This window comes from Branchiostoma lanceolatum, chromosome 15 (genome assembly GCF_035083965.1).
Source record: "Branchiostoma lanceolatum isolate klBraLanc5 chromosome 15, klBraLanc5.hap2, whole genome shotgun sequence".
Classification (NCBI taxonomy): Eukaryota; Metazoa; Chordata; class Leptocardii; order Amphioxiformes; family Branchiostomatidae; genus Branchiostoma; species Branchiostoma lanceolatum.
This window is the reverse complement of record NC_089736.1, coordinates 10695631-10719082: the sequence shown is the minus strand read 5'-3', so window position 1 is coordinate 10719082 and position 23452 is coordinate 10695631. Positions and strand designations below refer to the sequence as shown.

Here is a 23452-nt window from a genome sequence, read left to right as displayed (position 1 = left end):
CGTCAATTATACTATTGAAAGTGAGTGACACCATTGTTTCCAATGTTGCTACAACAATGTGTACACACAACAACCCCATCAACTTGCCTCAACAGCCACGGGCGACTGAAAACAAACAAATACCCAGATGACCTCTTTTCAGTCACCCCCTATCAAGTTGCCACCAGATGGTACAGCCCAGAATGTTAGGTGCCTTATGCTTATAAATATTCATGAGGCAAATATGAATATTCATGAGATGTTATGTTGACAGTAACAGGTGCATGTCACCCCAAAACATCAGTCTGAAATCCAAACCAAAGGTTTTGTTTTTCACATACTTAAAAGACAAAAGGTATTTGTGGTATTGGTGGTTACGAAATAGCAATGAGCTCAACTGAGGTTTTTAGTATGTTTTTGGTAACAAAAGTGGTTTGAAAACTTTCAAACAAAAGACCTCTTGTCAAAGTCTTGTCACTGTGGACTCGTGCAATTTTGTCATAAAAGATAATTATAGTAGTTTTGCCTTTTAGGTGTATGCACAGGTGCCCATTTAGGGGAAATGACTGTACTAGGTGTCAGTTTTTTGATGGGTTGGAAAGTTGGGGTTGTAACGTTAATACTAGTATTTGGCATTGTTATGACATGATAAAACCTTGATTTGAAAACATATTTTTATTTTCTATACAGTACCGCATTGAATAATTTTTGAAACTTTTATATGGTTACATCATTGTTAACTTATATCCTTACTTTTGGGAAAATATGTTGTATTAGTACTATATCACTAGAATCAGTTTTATTAATTTTTGTCCCCAATAGTCTGATATGATGCGTTATGGCTATATGTAAATCTGTGCAAAATTGGTTCATGTATTACTAAGAACATATGTGATGGGAATTTCCAGTCTCGTAGGATTATTAGCAATTACAAGTAATTTCACACAGGCAATGCCTGTGTGCATTTGTGGTGGTGTCCCCTTACCCTGGTATGTGAGACCCATTCTTCCAGGCAGCTGAAGGGATGAACACATGGGAACGGGGTAGAAATATGGCACAAATGTGTTGTCATTCTATAAGGACTTGGAGAAGCATGTGTGCTTGGCTCAGGACGTAAGAAATATCACCCAAATGGTGCATAAGGTCGGAGTAGGTCAAACATGGCTTCCATGGAGGACAACTTAGCTGGGAGGGAACCTGGAACACAACAACTGTACGTGCAGAAATTTCACATGTCACCTCCAACTTTATATACCACAGGCTTCAGATTCCTGCCATCTGAACGTCTGGCAGTGGCTCATATCGCATGTTAGATATACAGATATATAAATGTACATGTATATGCATGTGGGGGGACAAAGGACATGGTAATGTTAGTCTTTTGGAAGATGAGACTGGGATAGGAGATAAATCTTTTTTGAGGGCTGTGTAGAGAATTTTGTAATTTGATGCATGTACTTTTGTACATGAATACATGATTGTATCTCTTTCACTGTGAATTTGATCAGTATATAATGATTGTGTCTTACAAGATGCTAAAAGATTGATTCTGAAAAGTTGATATATTTTGTTTGGGAACAATATTTTTGCATGTTGAAGAGCAAAACATCAATTCTAGTATGACATGATAATAAAGACAGAGAGAAAACTGTAAATGTTGTCAAATTGTCACTTCCATGACGTTTTACATTAATATTGATTACGTTATATTTCCGGTAGAGAATTTTATGATATAAACATTACTGCTACTACTACTGTCGGTCAGCCGATTGATAGTGTTATAAAAAGAATAGCTAAAAATTTTGATTAAGAATGGATACAGATTGAACTTGAGGAGTGTTTATTAATTGCGTAACTTTAGCCTGAGATGTCTTTCATGTTCGTGTTTCCTCTGCTGCCTGTTAGTCGATTGACAGTGTTATAAAGAGAATAGCTAGAAAGTTTGATTAAGACTAGAATAGATACAGATTGAACTTGAGGAGTGTTTGTTTATTGCGTTACTTTAGCCTAAGACGACTCTCATGTTCGTGTTTCTACAGGAATGTGAAGGAAGTGCCGACAACATGCCTCGGGACACAGGGCTGTTTCTTCCGACGCTCGCGACGTCAGCGAAACACTTCGCTATCAATGGTCAGAAACTTCTCAGTTTGCGATCATTACACTTGGAACCCTACTTAGATTACATGGCGCACCCATACTGACATTGTAGTATAACAGCTAGGTCACTTGGACTGCTATAGCTTTGACATCTTAATATCACACGCTTACCATGTTGAGGAAAGGAAATTATGGAGTTTTGCAAGAGAGTCACAGCTGTAGTGACTTTGAGGCATCTGAACTTGGACTTGCTGTCCCAGTTAAGGTGAGATTACGAGCTAGTAGTACTGCCCAATGATTCTGTCATCGCTCAACTATGCCAGAAAATCTCGGCTGGGATTTGGATCGACACCAAGGGGATTGTAACAGGGATAACTCTATGTTGTAGATGTGATGACACCAAATTTAGTATACATTGAAAATGTGTTCTACTGAGTGGCTAAGCTGTTTATGACTTGGATCTTAGTTTTTTTTCTTGTATTTGATGCAAACTTCTAATAATTCTTTTGCAGTAGACAGTTTGTTATGGTATAATAATAATATTCTGCATTTCTAGCAATAACAAGTCATCTTTCTTCTTAAATAAAGTGCCTTCATAATTGTTTATCATACAACAGACACAACATTGATATTATGACAATGGAAATTTGTAATCAATCAATGATAGTTTGGTTGACATTATATTACAAATATCACTGTATTTACTTTAGATAAGTTACATGTACATGTATATTGATGTTTAGCACTTTTAAAAATTCAAAGCAATTCAATACATAGTGCCATCTTGAACAGAAATCATTGATAGAAATTAAGACTCAGTTGAATCATTTGTTGGCAGACTTAATAGATTACAATCATGTATCAATATCACTCAGTGGTATGACCTCAGGCAATGTGTAGACCCCCCCCATAGGAGGAGGGACCAGTTGTCACCTGTCAGTCAAACTGTACATGTGGGTGGGAGGGGCCAGCTGTTGCTGCTCTCTGGGAGGTCCTGTTGTGCATGTGAACAACTGTCTGTGAAAATACAAATATCAATGTTTACAATATGTGAGGGGGAAGTTGTATGATGTAGTTTGATCTCTTAAATCTCTTGATAATACACCCCAAATATCTGTAAAAAGTTGCTGCCTAACTCTGTAACCAATAGGGAATTGGGCACTTAGACTTCAGAGTGCTAAAGATTAATGTGTATAATAATATGTGAGGGGGAAGTTGTATGATGCAGTTTGATCCCTGTTACAGTGTTAGATTATACACTCCAAATAAAAGTATTATCATATAATATTATGTATATACAGGCTTGGGGATCGTTTGGGATAGTCTATGATTTGAGATGCAACACTAGGGTTTACCTTTCTATACTTTCATAACATTTTAGGCTGATAAGGGGGACACATGTAGCTTTAAATTTAATTTTTTCGAAGTAAAGATGTTTTTTCTGAAGTTTCTATACAAGCAAGATACTCTAAAGATGTATGGCTTTTCTTTTCAAGGTTTAATTACTTTTTTCTGCATGCTGTTGGAATAGTATTGGTCACAAGATAAGTAAGTCAGCAGAATTAATTTAAAACAAGTTTACAGAATTTGAAAATATGTATTCAAAATTTTATCTCTCCCGCTTAGGAACTGATTGAGGCAGCAGAAGAAGGCGAGGTAACCAGAATACAGAGACTGGTGAAGAGAGGGGCGGATGTGAATGTGGGAGATCCTGACAGACAAGTATTAATAGTCATGCCACATTACAGAGTGCTACTAACCCCCTGACTGACCACTTAAAGGATTGGATAGGTGCGTTGCTAAACTTTGAAACTTTGTTTTAAAAGTTGTTACTAGAACACAAGTGTACACATGTTTCAATTTGAAAAAAAAAGTGTCTTTCGTCTCTTGGCCATTTTAAAGACCTGTAGGTTCTAAAATAATTTTCTGACTAAACAATAACACCTGTCATTGAATTCTAGCACTTTATGAAGTCAAGAACAAGATATAAAATCAAGAACATTAGGTAGTCAAAGATAGCAGTTTTCTTTTGCTATTCTTTTGCTATAAAATCAAAATAGATTGCTATAATAGCAACTGGATCTAAAAAAAATACATAACAGTATACTTTGTACTCGGAATACTGTAAACTGTTTATGACCGTTACCTAGAAGGTTATGTTTGTGTGTGTGTGTCTGTCTGTCTGTGTCTGAACACGATAATGCCTGGATGGATTATCCAATCATACTTGGTATGCCACAGCAGGTCTTCTTGAGACCTCGAAATGATTATTTGATGTTGAGCCATTGTACCTATATCCCTTGTGTATGACTGTTTTATTCTTGTCCAAAAGGGTAACAGTGCCCTACACCAGGCAGTGTTAAAGGGCCATGCAGATGTGGTACAGTTGCTTCTGAATGCTGGCAGCCAAATCAACATTAAAAATCAGGTATTTGATACTTACCTTTTGTTAGAAATGTTATGCTGCAATGACTTAAGAGTTTATAGGACATCTGAGATAGTGAATTAGGGGACAATGCATGAATTGTCCTTGATACTGTACTTCTGTTGGAAAAATGACTTACAATTGATTGTTGTTAGACCAACATTTTAACTTACACCATATCAAAAGATTTTTAATCCATGTTTTTTTTTGTGTCCATGTTCATCATATTTGGCTCAGCGTGACTTGACAAGTTGCTACTGCATTAAGAGTATTGAAAGTGAATTTTAAATATTCTTTTCCACTGTCTTTCATAGGATGGAGACACGCCTCTACATTGTGCTGCATCCTCCAACATGCAGGGAATCCTCAAGCTCTTAGTAAACTACTCAGGGTGCAGTATTAATGCAAAAAACTATGTAAGTTTTAACATGTCACACTTTCTGAAACAAACTTTGTTAAACTAATGTACATAAAACCCCTTCCGTCCAAAATATATGAACTTGAAGACATGAGATTTTATTTGAAGCTTACAATGACAGATTTAGGAAGAAAATTAACAACATGAGCTGCCAAACAATGATTGGGACAAAAAATAGTTTTTTGTAATGTGGGTAAATTTTAGTAACTGTCAATAATGTTTGCAGCATGGTGATACAGCCCTTCATTGTGCAGCCAGGTGTGGACATACAGACGTGGCCAGATATCTCATCTGCCTACCTGGGATTCAGGTCAACATGAAAAACAATGTAAGCCGCTTCATATCCTCAAGTATTATTTGGGCAATTTTTTCCCTAAGACATAATTGAACACGCTGAGGCTTTCCAGTGATAAAAATGTAGAATTACATCATGGTGTATAAAGAGAATTCAAACTCTACAACTGGATAAGAATTCGGAGATTTATTTCCGGACCTTTTGAGTGACATCCATCACTCTTCTTCAGCGTTACTAAAATGAACTAGCAGAACTAACCAGTACTTATTTACAATAACTAGAAAGTTCTGCTAGTTCATTTTAGTGACGCTGAAGAAGAGTGATGGATGTCACTCGAAACGTCCGGAAATAAATCTCCGAATTCTTATCCAGTTGTAGAGTTTGAATTCTCTTTATATATTGTTTACCTGGATGTCTAACCTTCACAAACGTACATCATGGTGTATTCGGTATCACCAGATCATGAGGTGATCTGACCTACAGGAGGGCTGGGACTGAGGGTGATGCGGAATACGCCGTCTTGTATTTTGATTGATGTCATGCTCACACATTTCAATTCGAAATGTGTCAGAAGTTGAGAAAATTTTGAGTGAACAAACAATTACAGCAATTCCAACCTTTTTGATGTGGCACATGTAAGGTGTGTTCAAATGATTCTATGGAAGCCTGCGTAATACAGTAGAAGCCTGTACAGTGATAACGCAAAATATCACCCGGTCTGGAACACCCGTATCAAACATTATCACGGCCCAGGTCTGACATAATCAGCAATACTATTAATGCACGACGGTAAAATAAAAAGACTTGACTCAAGACAAAATACAATGTGCTAGCCTCTTTGGAGGTTTTTGAGGGGTTTATGGATACATCAAAAGTTTTTTTTTCTATTTCAGCTGGGCTACACAGCGCTACATATCTCAGCTGCGGCCTGCAGGTGTGACCTGGTCAACATGTTCCTAGAGGATGATGGGTGCCAACTGGACAGCAGGAACAAGGTGAGATGTCCATCTTGGTCTATGGTGATAAAGAGTTAACAAATGGAGTAAAATCAATATAGGTGCCTGTGTCTTTTTCTTTTTATAATTATCATGACTAGTATGAGTGAGTTTATTGCTGCGAAATGTTAATCTATCCTATTTCATTGAGAAAAATCCATTGAGGAAAAACACTGCGGTGCCCTTACTCTGGACCTTGGCCAACTCCACTTCCTGCCACCTTTCTGGGACCTCTCTGGCACCTTTGACCAAACTTCCTCCATTTTTATGAAAGTAATCAAAAGGTAACCAAGAAATGTATTTCTCATGTTTACAGCATGGTAACACGCCCCTCCATGAGGCAGCTATGAACGGCTGTGTTGATGTCGTCAGGCAGCTGGTCAACGCCAACTGTGATGTCAAGGCAGAAAACAAGGTAGGCTGCAGTTCAGGACAGGCCAGGAAGATGGTGCTCTTGGCATGTCTATAGTCATTGATTGAGGTAACATTATTGGCAGTGATGCTTCAGTATGACAGTAATAGTGTTGATTTACTGAAAATTTACTGAAATTAACTGTTTAAGTAATCGATCAGTACTTAAAAGCAAATTTTTAGCACTGATGGTTTGCCAAGGGAACCTGTGGTGGAAAGATCTATTGAAGTATGATATTTTTCATTAGATCTTTCTACCACAGGTTACATATTTTTTCGTTCAATGTAATGATTCTTAACTATTACAAGTAGGTCTCAATTGACAGTGGCTTTATGTTGTTACTTCCCTCTTAAAACTTTCCTGATAGTAATTCACAAGTTTGCTGAAATATGGAACAAAAAAAGTTTGATGCTACATGTGTAATAACCTCCACTAACTGACCAGTCTATCTGGTCCGGACCTTTTAGCCTAGTGGTTAGTGCGTTTGATTGTCACTCACAGGGCCAGTGTGGGAACCACTGTAAAAACCCAAAGGGGCAAGTACGCCGCTCCCGGGATTCGAATTCACGCCAATCCCAATTCGCACGGCTTGGGAATTCAACGCGCTAACCACTAGCCAAGGCTAAAAGGTCCGGACCAGTTAGACTGTTCAGTTAGTGGAGGTTGATCCCCACTGTTACACATGTATTAGTGTTGGGTACATGCTATTCAGCTATTCTTGAATAGTTTCCCATGCAATTGTGCATTTCCCTGATGATATTTTGTGTGAACTCCAGGATGGGAACACTCCTCTGCACAGTGCAGCCTGGGGAGGCCACTGTGAGGTGGCGAGACTCCTGGTCACTGGGGGAACAAACATCAATGCAAGAAACAGTGTAAGACAGTCAATCCATTCCTTATGCCCCTGTCATAAATAAGAAATTCAGCTTGGCAGACGTGTTGGCGAGCTTCTAATTTTTGGCCGAAGTACGGCCGACGTCCTGTCGATAACTCAGGCTTCGGGCGATTTTTAGAAATAAAAGTTGATCCAAATATTGGCCTTTTACCAGGTCAGTCGATACTGACTTCGTCTATGTCCAAGAGATGGTACCATCCCATGGGGGATTTTTAGTTTTTAGTGTTCGACGGACGTCGCCCGAGATTTTCATTGGAAAATATGGTCGATGCTCGGGCGATTTTGAAATTCAGCGAGCTTTGGGCAATGTACAAAGTCTGCCGACGCTCGCATGAATTGTGACGCCAGCTTTAGGAGAGTTTTGAAAAGATCAAGCTGCATATGCCACAGGTACTAGTAGCTTGGAACCGTTTAAAATATGCATGTAACGTCATATATACAAGTCTGTTCTATATATACATTGTACTAACATTAATGGTTTGAGGCAATGTTTGGAATGATAGTGTGTTGAGTGTTTACGACTATTAATTTTGTACTTTTTCAGTACTTAATTTGTCTTGTATCGTAGTCACCAACTATGTGATATATTTCAACCTTACTCTTTTCTTGGTATATGTATATATAGTAGTCACAGTTGTTGAAAAAATCTCTCTTAGATGATTTTGGTCATTCAACGCTGTTTAAACCCTATAATGATAGACTGCTTGTTGTTGTTGTACCACAGAACGGAGACACCCCTCTCCATGTAGCGGCACAGATGGGACATAGTGAAGTCGCACACACACTAATCCATGCTGGGTGTCATCTCAACATACTCAACTATGTAAGTAGCTTACTACATTCTTAGTGTTTATGTTTGTTTGTTCATTCAGATGTCCATTAGTAAATGTAATATACATTCACTACTCTTACAATTATTCCAACTGAAATGCAAAATATATAACACAAAAATCAAAGTTTTGTCCAAAATTGCTTCATTGCAACCATGTTAGTATGGTTGAAATCCTTTCCATGCCTTTCAATGTAAAGGGTTGTGCCCATCTCTGTTTCTGTAGCCCTTGGGCCGCACAGTTGTGTATTAGCACTAATGCTGGGGTCTAGTCCACAGGTAGTGGTTAACATGTACTTAAGTCTGACCACTTTCACTTTCTGCCATTGTCACTCAGGACAATATGACAGCTCGAGATATTTGCCAAGATCACAAAGACGACAGCCACAAAGAGATTGTGGCCGAGATAGACTCCATCACAAGAATTAAGGTTATTAAAGCAGAATATATATCTGGCCCATGGGTCAAAATTATAATGAAAATCAATAGCACCTAAAAAAGGTGAAGGTTCTGTGTGTCAAAATATACTTTCTGCCTGTTCTTGTGTATGAAATTGTTTTAGGATGGGCAAATGTATACTGTGCATGCAAAAATATTGCTAGAGGAGGGAATCAGTCAACCTGATTTAATATACTCAGTCTGGTATCAATTTTTCTTTCTAGTAATCTAGTGTCTGTTTATGTTCCAGAATGACACTGCAACCAGAAGTCTTGCTGACATTGTGCTTATAGAGATTAAAGGTGAGAAAGTTTCCTCAGAACATTTTAAACTTGAGAAATTCTTTGATATTAATTTTCTTTGCCCTCTGAGTTAAAAGAGCAGCATGTTTAAAAACAGAGTGCAAGAAAAAGCAATAATCCATTCATAGTTATATATCTATTGTCCACATTTTCCTGTGCCCTGTGTTATAGATGTGTTACAAGTGATGAGAGCCTAGCTATGGAAGCTGTCCAAGTGTATAGGTCCGAAGTGGGATGCAATGATGGTACATGTACATGTATATGATAATTTATGTCCACATTTCCTGTACCCTGTGCTGTAGGTGTGTTACATGTAAGTGATGAGAGTCTGTGGAAGCTGACCAAGTGTATAGGCCCGGAGTGGGACGCTATGATCATGGTACATGTATATGATAATTAATGTCCACATTTCCTGTACCCTGTACTGGGGGTGTGTTAAGTGATGAGAGTCTATGGAAGCTGTCCAAGTGTATAAGTCCGGAGTGGGACGCCATGATGGTACATGTATATGATAATTAATGTCCACATTTCCTGTACCCTGTGCTGTAGGTGTGTTAAGTGATGAGAGTCTATGGAAGCTGTCCAAGTGAATAGGTCCGGAGTGGGATGCCATGATGGTACATATATATGATAATTAATGTCCACATTTCCTGTGCCTTGTGTTACAGGTGTGTTAAGTGATGAAAGTCTGTGGAAGCTGTCTAAGTGTATAGGTCCGGAGTGGGACGCCATGATGGTACATGTATATGATAATTACTGTCCACATTTCCTGTGCCCTGTGCTGTAGGTGTGTTAAGTGATGAGAGTCTATGGAAGCTGTCCAAGTGTATAGGTCCGGAGTGGGACGCCATGATGGTACATGTATATGATAATTACTGTCCACATTTCCTGTGCCCTGTACTGTAGGTGTGTTAAGTGATGAAAGTCTGTGGAAGCTGTCCAAGTGTATAGGTCCGGAGTGGGACGCCATGATGGTGTACCTGGGCTTCCACCAAATGGACATCGTCAGGGTCAGGCTGGAGTTCTTCTGTGACATGAACCTGCAGGTGACCTTGTACTTGACCTTGATATTTCCTTGTACTAGACAGAGTTTTTTTCTTTTTGTGTACAGATTTATATTCTTGTAGTCATTGAATAATGCAGCTATGAGTTGTTTGTTGCACAACCCAAATTATTATTTTTTACGTGTACCTGCCAAACTTTTTTTGGGTTTTCCTTCATTTACGTTTCTCAGGGCAATCATAAATGACTGGTTCTACTTCCCATTGCTAGGTGATGCTGCTGTGAGAATAATGGGGTTCTAAATATGACCAAGCTTGTATGATAATGTATCCCCCCCCCCCACACACACAAACATACAGTTCATGATTAGAGTGGGTTTTCAAACCCATTGAGTCTCCTATATCCATTGCTTTGCTTTATCCAATGTGCATGTCTGTAGTCAGATTGTCTATCTGCATGTGACTCTGGCCCCCTCACAGTCTATCAATATTACAGGGCTCAAAATACTGGGTGCATGTGCTGTGTGCACCCAAAATTGGAGCTGTTCACCTAATTTTTGACTGTGGGTGCACTGGTGCACCTAGATATTTTTGTACTATATAGGGAAACGATTCTCTTGTACGCTAGTATACAAAATATTATTGAAATGTAAGTATCAGAAAAAGCAATATTACCTTTTATTGTACTTTATGTATTACTTGGTTGAAATTTGAAGTCTGAATAGACTTACAGATTGCAGTTCTTAAGAGAGGCAGTAGCATCAAACTTATGTTTTGCTGACATTCAACTTTCTTTTTTGTGGTGCATCCAATATTATTTCTGTGCACCTAATTTTTTTGGTTGGGTGCACCAGTGCACCTATTTCCAAAAAAGAATTTGGAGCCCTGTATTATAAACAGTCCTTGTAATGCATTATCCTGTCATTTACCAACCTGACAAAACTATTCACAGATCTACTCCTTGCTGAAGGAGTGGAGAAACCGAACACCTCCAGCTCAGGAGAAACTGGGCATTCTGGCAGAGGCTTTGAGGGAGGTCGGCAGGAAAGACCTGGCAGAGAATCTTCTGATCGGGATTGTGAGTGTACCACCAGGGGAGGAGACACAGATATAACTTATTGTTCTTGTTTGTTTATTTGTTTGTTTATCTGTTTGTTCGTTTAACTGTTAAACTGCCTTAAGGCGTAACTGACCAGCTGCGTACGTTAAGCTGCATAAGGTCAGATTGATATGTTTGATCCACTCACACTGTGAAGGACCCCTGCTTTTATCAATAAGTGTGGAGGGCTCTTTAACGAACTCGAGTTGTGGCTGTCCTCAAACACATGGCATTCACGTTTCATCACATCCAAGAGGATGTCCCTAACTGAAGCTAGGTACTCATTTTCACCTGAGTTGAGTGAGGAAAGTGGTGATAAGTGCCTTTTTAAAGGGCTCAACATTGGGACAAGCTATGGACTCGAACCCAGAACTTTAAGATTCTTCAAAGATTCGAGATACATTTCTGGGTGCTATGATGATGATGTTCGTCCATCGTAGTCAATGAGGACCTCAACTTCAGTCGCCCTTACACGTGGGTACAGGATTGACTGATCAGGCCAACTGGATGCTATCCTCAATGTCTTTTTCACAGAATCTGATGTAAAGCCAATTTAGAGAACATTTCTCCAGAAGAAAGGAGGAAAGTTGCTCAAAGAAATGAGTTTCTTTTACAAGGGAGAAATGTCCTTTATTATATGTACATAGTGGTATGAAATGAATATGATGTGAAACATTTGTTATATGAACATCTTGCCATGACACTGGTGTGTTGAATCTTACATGACTGTAAATTGTATATAATCATCATCATCATCTTGTATATAATACTAGATGTCATATATTTCTAAGTTCAGTATTTAAGACTTACATTGTAAGTGCACCAGCTAGCCTTCAAAGAAGGACACGAGAGCTATTTATTGTTGAAAATGACAAAAGTTTTATCTATCTTTTAATCATAACTAAAGTAAGTAAGTAAATAAGTAAGAAGTATTTCTGTAAAGGTACAAAGGGAAGGAGAAGTGATCACAAAGCAATTTCTAATCCTGCAAAATAGCAGTAACATCTGAATCAAATACGAATATGTTTTTACATTGTATGTCCTAGAAACACATGAATAGATTATGGGATCATGATACAATTGTTTTAGTCATCAATGTATATATTTCTGAAACTTTAAGAAATACACATGATGTACCACGGATGTTTCCATATAACCTCCTTGAATATACTAATAATCGTACTAGTAAGAAAGAAACCTTCTATCCTTATCTGTCTTTCTAAGGGACACATTCCTATGACTTGCACTTGTCCTTGAATTGAGTACAATTGGTTGCAGTCTCGGATGCTGTGTGGCATTTTAATACAGCAGTTAAACTTGGCCAACCCAGCGTGTTTCATTGCAAGTACGTTTTGGGGGCTGGTGAGTTCTTCAGGTGTCTCTCAAACCGTCATTGGATCATGGAGCCTATGTTGGTTCAAGAGCTTTCCAACCAATCACGTTGCCTCCTGATCGTAGGAGGCGACATGATTGGTCAGTAACTTTCCCTCCAACAACTAGAGGGGAGTATCTCATTGGCCGCCTGCTGACCAGCGCTAACGTAGCTAGCAATATATTCCTGGCGATTGTTTTATGAGAGCTTATCACTTGCATTTATTCCCATCCGTCAACAATGACATCTACCGAAAGGTAAGATAAATGCAGAACAGATGACGTCACAGCAGGTTGAAAAACCTGCCTGCCTGCCTACGTGCACAGGCCAACCAGAAACCTATTCAGGCGAGTCGTTAGCTCCAGGCTATCTACATTGTGTTTCATAACTGCGCCGCGGACGCGAAGGAACCCAGCTGTCCAGTTGGAAGAGTCAAGACGTCGTTTTTTGGCAGCGTCCAAGATGCTGCTTTACGCCGGATTTGTGCTCCTGGCGCTGGTCCTTGGAACCGCTGAAGCACGTAAGAAAGTTACACTTTATTTCTAATGACTTAAGATAAACCTTTGATTATGAAGCATATCAGCTGCTCTTACATGTTACCATTACAAAGAAGCGAGGAAAAGTCACATGCACGTAGTTTATAATTCTTATAGTAACTTGAAAATGCATATTATGTAAACTATTCTTTTGCTGTGACCTGCACTTAACCCAGAGGCTAGATGTGTACAATAAAGGTCTTCAGCTCTTCATTCAAAATTGTAGCACCCTATACTATAGTGAGGGCAACAGTAGGATACTTGTTTTGTCCGACGTTACCGTGTCACATATTCCATGTCAAATGCCTATTTTTCTAAGATAACTTCCAAAACCCGATATTCAGAAAAAAATCTCTTAAGATTTCGTTCAAGTTAAACAATGTCACGGCGGCCTGGAAAAAATCACTGCTGTAGCTTTGTTTTTCCCACTTGTATGATGATGGCAGCATGAGTTGTCTGAAGCCAGATACATTTCTAGTTTGACCTATTTTCACACAGTGACTGGTTAGCAAAAGTACTGAATGTTACCAAAACACGACAACAGGACGAGTCTTAACCGAACGACATGTTCTTTGGCCTAACACAAGTATCATTTTATGCTCTGCCAATTCGAATGGTAGCGGCAGTATGTTTGCAATGACGTTTTTACTTGGTGAATGCTGGGATCTCTGTTTATTGTTGGAGGCGCACGAAAAAAGAGTCCCCTGGTTCTACACCTTCGAAATCTTTGGATTTTGAACCCCGCTGAAAGACGGATTTTGAGTGGCAGTTTTTGCAAACGACGATTTCCAGACGTAAGAATGAAATGTAAAGCCAAGCCTGCTTTGGCACATATATAGGACACGTTACAGACGCAACTTTTCTCGCTGACTGCTTAAAAACACCACCTACTCTGTGGTTTACACTAGTTATCTGTCAAAACTATGCCCACTGTGATTGTTTAAACTTGCTCAGTGGCGGCGCTTGTAGAAGTTCTTAACTTGAGAGTGTCACTTTCTTCTCCGTTCCTATATTTGTACATGTATGTGATCAACAGAAAAAAAATCGATATGTATGTATGTACTGACTATTCAAACCCAAATATCTATGGATCGGATCCAAACTGGTTCCGTCTTTTTTATAGAAGAATGGAAAAAAAGTATGCCCGCTTGCTCAGTGGTGGCGCTTTTACAAGTTCTTAACTTGAGTGTGTCGCTTTCCTCTCCGTCCCTATATTTGTACATGCATGTGATCAATATGTTAGAAATGCCGATATGTATGTACTGAGTATGTAATCCCAAATATCTTTGGATTGGATCCAAACTGGTTCAGTCTTTTTTTACAGAAGAAGGCAAAAAGTATGCCCGCTTGCTCAGTGATGACAGGGCCCTAAACCCAAATTGCTGTGGATTGGATCCAAACTGATTCCTTGTCATTGTTGTTTATTATAGAAGAAGGAAACTTCTGGGAGACTGAGACACAGACGTGTGTGCGGTACGGAAGGACCGGAGACTGCGCCTTCTACGGAATCCCATGCCTAGAAAAGAAGTTCGACTGTAAAGTGGTCGGGTTCCCTGTCGGCTACGGATATCGCTTCTGTAGCAAGATCGTGACACACTACGAGGAGTTCGATGCTGATGTAAGCACTAGCATGAAACTTAATCCATGTGTTTAGCGTTGTCGAGCATTAGCCTCCATTGCAGGCTCTGAACCGGCCTTTTTGGGGGCAAAATGATACACTTTTTGCAGCCAGCCCGTAACCATCAGCCACCCCCATAACTATTCCCCGTAACCATTTTACCGGCAAAATGGTTACGGGGGTGGCTGATGGTTACGGGCTGGCTGCGAAAAGTGTATTATTTAGCCCCTAAAAAGGCCGGTTCAGAGCCTGCAACGGAGGCTAGTCCAGTATGAGCTAGATAGATAAAAATAAGATTGCAAGACAATACAGCTTTGCATATCTGGGCATAGGACTGTGTACCTGTATCTAGATACATCTGTAAAAAAATGGTGCAGGTTCGGACCTGGAACGTGTGGCGTACCTGTACCTGAACAAACTAAAATGCCAGAACTAGCCGATACAATTTTTTAAAGAGTTTTGGTAGGCAAAGTTCGTCTCAAATATGGCAATTTTGAAAATTAGAAAAGAATTGTAGATCTTGTTTTGAGATCGAAATGTGTAAATACAAAAACGATAATCTACCCTCGTGAAAAGGACTGTCGGCTACAGATATAGATAATTAGCAAACTTGATACTATAAGGGATAGGTACAGGTCCAAAACCGGTATCGTTTTTAAAAACTCCACCCAGATTCTTTAGGTATAGTTTCTAGACTGTAACTGTACAATTATTTAGGCCCTATGTGTATAGACCCTATATTATACAACAAGTATCTCGTGACCTGATTTTTATTTGTGTCTGACCGTATGCCATGTTTTTCAAGGACTCACCATAACGTGTTTTTTCTTTCCCAGGGAAAAGCATGGATAGACGACGTTAAGAAGTGTCTCACGAAAGCCCTCATCCCCATCTACAAGTCCAAATCGTACACCTGTCCATTACTGAAGACTTTCGGCATGGACACGTACCCGGTCTGCTTCGCACAGGCAAAGGGGGGCGGCGGAATTTGCAAGGTCATTCGGACGAACAGAGAAGCTCTACAGAATGTGTGGGGAGCAAGCGGCACTCAAGGAGAGGACAGTTCCACATTCTTGGAACAGGTGAGTGGAGTCATAAACTTTTAACCATTACGAAGAAGCGAGGAGAAGTCGAATCCATGTAGTTTATAAGACTTGTAGTAATTTGACAATGTATAGGTGTACCTGTATAATGTTTTTTGGTTGTGAACTGTCCTTAACCGAGTGGGTATATGTGTACAATAAAGGTCTTCATTCATTGATTCATAAAGTACTGGAAATGTGCATTCGGAGCAAACCAGGATAGCAAAGCTTAAGCGTTGTGATTTTTGCTCTTGTCATTGTTTTATCTTACTCTACACCATGTACGATCAAGTCTATTTTCCTTGGTAAAAACGGAAAGGTGAGAACGTCGATAAATTATTCCGGCAAATTTTTTGCCAATTTTCCCTTGTTGCAGTCACACTGACGTGCGACGCACGGGTAGAATACGTGACATTTTATTACATGTACAAACAAAATGGCCGCGCACGGAATGTCACATCCTCAGCTTCGGCCCCAAATTAGATACAAGAAACATTGATAAGCTGCTTACAACTTGTCAGCATCTTTTTTCAAAGAATATATCTAGGTTCCTACCGCCAAACTGCATTGGCCTTGCTATTAAAACTCCCAGCCCTCCTGAAGGATCTGTCGCATATTAGTAACGCTGTTCTAATGTTGTCACTTTGGCCATGTTTGGTGTTGCAATTGCATGAGGTTAGGAGGTTAGGAGATCAGTCACAAAATAATCATAGACATGGTGTAGATTTATATCGGTACAGTACAGGTACTTCATGATACGGTATTTTGGACCTGTACCTAATCGATTTTTACGGTACAGTACCGGTACACAGCACCGGTACGCAGCACTACCTCTGACATGGTACACGGCATTAATCCTGGTTTTTGAAGATCTTTAACGGCTCTCATGACAAACGAGTTCTTATGTCTGTTAGTCCGTCTGAGTGGAAGGACGTGTACATTCCTGTGCCTCATGTTATATACCGCGATTTCTTACCAGTTAGAAGGAACTCCTCGGAACGCGTTCGGCCTTTAATTTCGGGCGCGTTCGCACGTTTCCGTTTTTACTGAGTACTTGCTCTTGAAGTTTTAGCTGGTTAAGTTTCTACAACACACTTTCTGTGTTTTCTTAGCTCCTGGTGACAGCACAGCATTGCATGTGTTCCTACGACCTGGCGGAGCTCCATCAGGTTGTTGGTGCCACCAAAGATGTCTACACGAAGGTGTTGGACCTCTCAACCACCCATTGGCAGAAAACACCAGATGAAGGTATTCCTTTTCTTCAAACTTTGTTGTAAAGCTTTCCTTCAGGGTGCAAGCCCATCCGAAAACAGTAGCAAGGGGAGTTCAGTTTCACAAACAATTTCTTGTGCACGATAGAGAGAAAAAAACTAGCTAGTAATAGTATAAAACACAGGAAATCTCTTTTTTATTTAGTTTAAAAGTGAATTGTTGACGTTATTTGACATTGGCCAGTCATCGTGTACTATATTCTTACGAACTCTATGATACGTTTTAGGAATCCAAGCTGACTGTGAGAGCAAAGCTCTGCAGTGAGACTTGTTTGATTTCTGACGTTATATGACATTGTTCAGTCATTGTGTTTTATATTCTTACGAATCGATGATGATTTCTAGGAATCCAGGCTGACTGTGAGAGCAAAGCTCTACAGGGAGACTGTGCCTTCTACGACTGTCTGGAGAGGCGCTGGCCCTGCGGCCGGACCAAATTCGTACAGAGGGAGGGTCAACCGTTGTGCGAGAAGCTCAAGAAGAAGGCACCGGTGTTTACCCCTGCTGTAAGGCTTACAAACAAATACATAGAAAGACAAACTAGTTCGCACTCGAAGAAAAATAAAGGCTTTCACTTGACTTCACTGCCCGTGGACGATCTTAGTCTTTCATTCGTGTAACCTTCGCCAAGGATCAGTTCGATAATGGGCCTCCTTGTGCCTTGCTGTGGTACTCCAGAAGAACTTCTGGCTTTACTATCTCAGGTGCTAAACAAGTCATTGTCACGGTTTTTGAGTGGCAGATTGCTTCAATTCAGTCTTACATTTGTTCATGTTCCTCTACTGTCTGCTCAATACAGTGCCCTTTTTTTTGTTATTCTTCCTCTTCTTTTTTTGTCAGAACATTGCCAAATGGCTTGACTCGACAGCATTTTCTTTTTCTATCTCTACTGCAAACTGCAAACTACAGTGAAGATTGACCTATTTACACCACCTTGTATGGATGACAAAATTGGTGTCCTCTAATGTACACATATCTATATAACACCATGCACTGTAATACGAAGCTGCCTGATACCGCAGTAACGTGTTGTTTCCTATGTGTGTTTTCAGGGCCAAGAGTGGGTCACGAAGTTCACCAAGTGCATGACACGTTCACTGCTCCCTGCCTACAAGGCGGAGTCATTGTCGTGCAGGTACATCCACAACCTCGGCTTCCGGACGCAGTACCAATGCTTCATAGACACTGACATCTGTGATCTGATAGAGAACAGACAGGTGAGGGGTAATGATTTCATTACACAGCCACAGAGACACGCGCGCACACACTTACACACACACACACACACACACACACACACACACACACACACACGCACACACACACAGTGACACACACACGCGCGCGTACACACACACACGTACACACATACATACATGCAAACATATATATACACATACATACACACAGACACATGCGCGCACAGACATACATACATACATACATACATATACACGCAAAAATAAATACATACACACAGACATACTGAAAGAGATAGTTAAACACCATAACGCACAGAAACACACACACACAAACACACACACACATACATACATATACAGAGATCTAGAGAGACACACATGCTTTCACGCATATACAGATACACTTGTATATATGTATATTACATCCTGTACAGCGACATCATGCACGGGGTACTTGGGATTTTTGAAAAAATAAAACTAAGACGACTTTTCATATTTCAGGACGACTTCGCCGCCTGGTACGTCTTCGATGTGGTGAGTGATTGGCGCTTCCACCAAGAGCTCTCCACCATCCTATGCCGATGTCACAAGTTCGAGGGAGGAACTCGCTACAAGCTCAAGTTCAGCAGCTTAGCAACAACCCAGCTGAAGCAGAAGGCTAAGGGTGAGATACATAGATGCAAAATCGGCATTGTGAAAGTACATTGTGCGTCTAGTGTGAACATGCTCCTGTATGTAGAATATTAGCCACAATGGCTTTTAAAGGACATTACTTCGACATAGTATATCGTCTTAGCTGTTTAATTGTTCTTGCAGTCGTGGACCAGTCGTCCTCTGCAGACTCCCAGTGCACCAGTCAGGGAGGGAAGTGCCAGGACTACTCCGTAAGGACGTGTACCGCAGGGTACGAGGACAACAAGTGCGGCGGCAACGCGCTTAGGAAATGCTGCCTTGCGTGCGACTCTTCGTGTAAGTCTTGTTTCCTCCGCCTGTCATACCTTCTTATTTTTGATCCAGGAATGTTGCCACTATCATACATTAGCCTATAACAGCTAGGCTCCACGTGTCGCTAATAATAGTAGAAATTGGCAAAATAGACAGATAACATGCCAGAGGAGTTAGCTGGCTAGGGAGTATATAAACAGTTACGCCAAAAATAATTACTCAAGCAACTGGATAAGATTTTGAAACAGTCAGACGTTATATAAACAGTTGCCATATACATACAATTTTTTATTCTACAACATTCTGATGTCAAACATCTCTATACAACCATCATGTAGTTTATGAAACGAAGATTTGTTTTGCTTCGCCTAGCCATCCTCAAGTTGATAGCTATATTTCGTCTTCTTAACACTGGACATATACGTTTCTTGTATTAGCTAGATAGAAGAGTAAGTAAACCGTCCAGTACATTTTAAACCAAGTCGTAAACTTCACACATTGAATAGTCTGTTATACTTACTGACGGTGATCTTTCATCTTGAACCACCAGGTGAATCGAACCAAGGGACGTGGTCCGCCGGAGACAGTAAGTGTTCTAACGCGGGTGGTCAGTGTAAGATGGACAGTAACTATTGTCACGGCGAGTACCAGACTGAGATGTGTGGAGGACCCGCTGGGAGGAAGTGCTGTGTCCCAGGTAAGTAAAAATAGAAGCCTCCCTGTCTCACTTTGTACATAAACATGTTTTGACACTTTGTACATAAGAATGTTTTGACACTTTGTACTTGAGAAACTGCATTGTATTGAATATGATTTTGCTTTTCTTCCTAGGCTGAGATGACGAGACAAGAAAAAAGAAGAATACATCTCTGCCCATATCGACATATAGGAGTACATGACATCCTCTTTTTGACAGACTCTCATATCGACATACATATGTATATGGCAATTCTTTTTGACAGACTTCAATAACGACATACAAGCATATATGGTTTATTTTTCGACAAACTTCCATATAGACATACAAGTATATGAGACCCTTTTCGACAGACTTCCATATCGACATACCAGTATATGACATCCTTTTCGACAGACTTCCATATCGACATACAAGTATTACATCCTTTTCGACAGACTTCAATAACAACATACACGTATATGGTATATTTTTGAGAGACTTCCATATCAACATACAAGTATATGATATCCCTTTCGACGGACTTCCATATTGACATACAAGTAAATAGCATCATTTTCGACAGACTTCAATAACGACATACATGTACAAGTATATGATATATTTTCCATATCGACAAAGGACATCTTTTTCGACTTCAAAAACACAATGACAAGTTCGAATGGCCTCAATGTTGTACAAATTCAGTGTACGCTTTTTAAAATTAATTTGGTCATTTTAGGATTTGGTGTTCAGTATCTGTCACATGTTACATTATTTTGGTTTATGATACTTTGATCAACAGTAGTTATGGTGTCAATATTACATGATATCAAGCATCTTGGTTCTATCCATTCTATGTTCGATGTCTTGAAAGTAGTTTTTATGACAATCTCTATTATGTATTCTAGAGTCTGACAATAATGATCAACTACTGAGCTGGAGCTAATTGGTAAAGACACACACTTATCATTTGAGTAGCAATTAAAGATGTCAAAGGTTAGAGGTTACTGACTCGTTGTGCAACCTACCAAACCTGTATTTCTTCTAGCTGTTCTTTTGTTTGTAGGTTCTGAAAAGGATGTTTACTCACTGTGTACATGTGTTTTTGTATGGCGGAATAAACACATCATTGCGAATGATAATACTCCCAGTTTTGTCCAATCAATCCTTCTACAAGGGCATTTATTTACGGCGTGAAGCCAGACACTTCTTTCCTACTCAATCTACAAGAAAAGTAACTTACTGTTACACGATAGATGTGTTGATTTAAGGATGTGAAGTATTTTTTTTCATATACAGTTTGCTCAAGTTATCTTCACACAGATGTGCCTATCCTAACGCAAATCTAACCTAGATGATCCATCCAACATCAGTGGATTCTTTACTGTCACATAAAGTACAGTGACTTACAAAAGGTGTTCTACAACTACAAGCACACAGAAGTAAAAAAAAAAAAAAACGTACAAAAGATGAATAAAAAAGGATAATACATACATCGTCAAGGATTTGCATTATGTATGTAGGTTTCACAATACAGTAACTAAGCATTTGTCTGTGATGTCTTATATTTGGTCTACATAGCAACGTACATTGATCGCCTCGCTACAATCAAAAGAGTACAATCAAAAATGACCTCCGGCTCCGAAAACCGTAAAGAAAGGTTGCGCCCTTTAAGTATACGTCAGATGGACAATGAGTGGTGTGACAAATTATATCCCGTGTGTCATCAGACCACTGGCTTGACCCTCGGGTGGCATCCCTACACAAAGGAGTGTCCTTTGTCATAAATCCAGCTATGCAGAAAATGTCTTCGCTCCAGGTCATACCTTTACTGAGAAAGCCTAGGCTTCTTGAGACGTTACCTTCTATTGCTTCAATACTGGCACTCTCATGCTTCGAATATTGCATCACCTTTAGCACGATAAGTGGTACTTTTATACTTCACCATCAATAAGACAATCTGCATGTTCTGCCTGACCCTTACCTCCTCACTAAAGACTTATTTGAGCCTGTAATGAATAAACAAAGGTTCAGACAAATAGATAAATAAGCGAGCATAAGACCCAGACGTTTTACCACATGCAGTACTAAGGAGAGCTGCTAGGAGGCATAGAAATCATTACAATCCTAAAGCTTCTTGGGCTATGCTGGCTGAAGTAGGTCGAAACACAGGCAGACAGATACACACACAGGCACACAGACAAACATCCGAATATCAGTTGGACCCATGGGGTTCATCTTTGTCTTATTCTTATATTCTTTTGAGTTGATCGATGGACAAAATCAACGCTTTTCCCAATGTAATTGCTTTAATGAGAAAACAATGCATGTTTTTAAAGCAAACCCCTTTCCTTACATGAAAACTCTGGCTTGTCCTTGGTAAGCTTAGGCGTTGTGCTGTTTGCCTGACATTGCTGAAGTTGCGATGTCAATGACCCAAAAAAACCTTGTGGCCTTTAGAAAGTTCACGTTAAATGAACAATACGTAATGTGACATGGCCAATTAAAACACCTGCCTGGCCCTTGCGTGTCGAGATGTCATCTCGATCCAATTATCTCTTCGCCCCAGGTAACTCCTTTACTGAGAAAGCCTACGCCTCTCCATGAAAAGAACGCTAGAACAGCCTTCTCTTGCTTTGAAAGGGGGCAGTTGACCCTGATGATCTGAAGCGTAAAGCACTGTCCCTTATAACCAAGGTGACCGTTTGGAGATGGTTGAATATTGAGCTATTGGTCCTAAGTAAAGCAATGGCATATAGTATGGAGATAATTGTATGAAAATAATCGCACATAGAGTCTACAGTCCTACGTCTTTGCCTGAGGTGTTTAATACAAACCGTTCACGAAACCTCTGGCATGTCATTGGTAAGCTTAAGCTTTGTGCTGCTTGCCTCGACGTCAATGACCTAGCAATATCTGACCTACAAAAACCTTGTTGTGGCCTTCATATAGTTCACGTTAAATGAACAATACGTAATGGCCAATTCAACACATGCCTGGCCCTATGTAATTATTTTAATGAGAAATCGATGCATATCTTAAAAACAAGCAGTTCCCTTGCATGAAAACTCTGGTATGTCATTAGTAAGCTTTGAGCTGTTTCCCTCGACGTCAATGACCTAGATACTATATGTATCTTACCTGCAAAAAAAACCTTGTTGTGACCATTAAACTGCGCGTTAAACGAACAATACGTAATCGGACAAAATTTCCCCATGGCCAATTAAAACACCTGCCTGGCCCTTGCGTGTCGACATGTCCAATTATCTCTTCGCCCCAGGTAACTCCTTTGCTGAGAAAGCCAACGCCTCTCGATGAACAGAACGCAATAACAGCCTTCTCTTGCTTTGAAAAGGGACAGTTGGCCCTGATTATATCAAGCGTAAAACAATGTCCCTTATCACCAAGATGACCGTTTGGAGATAGTTGCATATTTAATTATTAGTCCTAAGTAAAGCAATGGCATATAGTATGGAGATAATTGTATGAAAATACTCGCACACATACAGTCCTACGTCTTTTCCTGAGGTGTTTAAAGCAAATCGTTCTCTAACATAAAACT

At 39.9% G+C, this 23452-nt stretch overlaps 2 protein-coding genes across 5 annotated transcripts; both read left to right on the top strand.

Annotated features, from left to right (window-relative positions):
- Positions 1-763: 763 nt before the first annotated feature.
- On the top strand, positions 764-12347 carry LOC136420819 (serine/threonine-protein phosphatase 6 regulatory ankyrin repeat subunit B-like). 4 transcript variants are annotated; one of them, XM_066407925.1, is made up of 15 exons: positions 774-1192; positions 2019-2109; positions 3703-3798; positions 4409-4504; positions 4816-4917; positions 5146-5247; positions 6108-6209; positions 6526-6624; positions 7398-7496; positions 8241-8339; positions 8683-8775; positions 9034-9085; positions 9873-9917; positions 10037-10131; positions 11039-12347. In XM_066407925.1, exons 1-15 carry the CDS (start codon positions 1140-1142, stop codon positions 11198-11200), a joined length of 1386 nt encoding a protein of 461 aa, XP_066264022.1. In that variant the 5' UTR covers positions 774-1139; the 3' UTR covers positions 11201-12347. The 4 variants fall into 4 exon arrangements, with proteins under 4 accessions (XP_066264024.1, XP_066264022.1, XP_066264021.1 ...); XM_066407924.1 differs by lacking the exon at positions 9873-9917 and having other exon boundaries at positions 786-1192; positions 9992-10131; positions 11039-12346; XM_066407927.1 differs by lacking the exons at positions 9873-9917; positions 10037-10131; positions 11039-12347 and adding an exon at positions 9635-9704 and having other exon boundaries at positions 764-1192.
- A 533-nt stretch (positions 12348-12880) lies between these two features.
- On the top strand, positions 12881-21032 carry LOC136420728 (uncharacterized). The gene is made up of 10 exons (XM_066407817.1): positions 12881-13077; positions 14524-14711; positions 15548-15793; positions 16906-17041; positions 17410-17570; positions 18117-18281; positions 18768-18930; positions 19083-19235; positions 19762-19908; positions 20043-21032. The coding sequence occupies exons 1-10, from the start codon at positions 13020-13022 to the stop codon at positions 20045-20047; spliced, it is 1422 nt and encodes a 473-aa protein (XP_066263914.1). The 5' UTR covers positions 12881-13019; the 3' UTR covers positions 20048-21032.
- The last annotated feature ends 2420 nt before the right edge of the window (positions 21033-23452 follow it).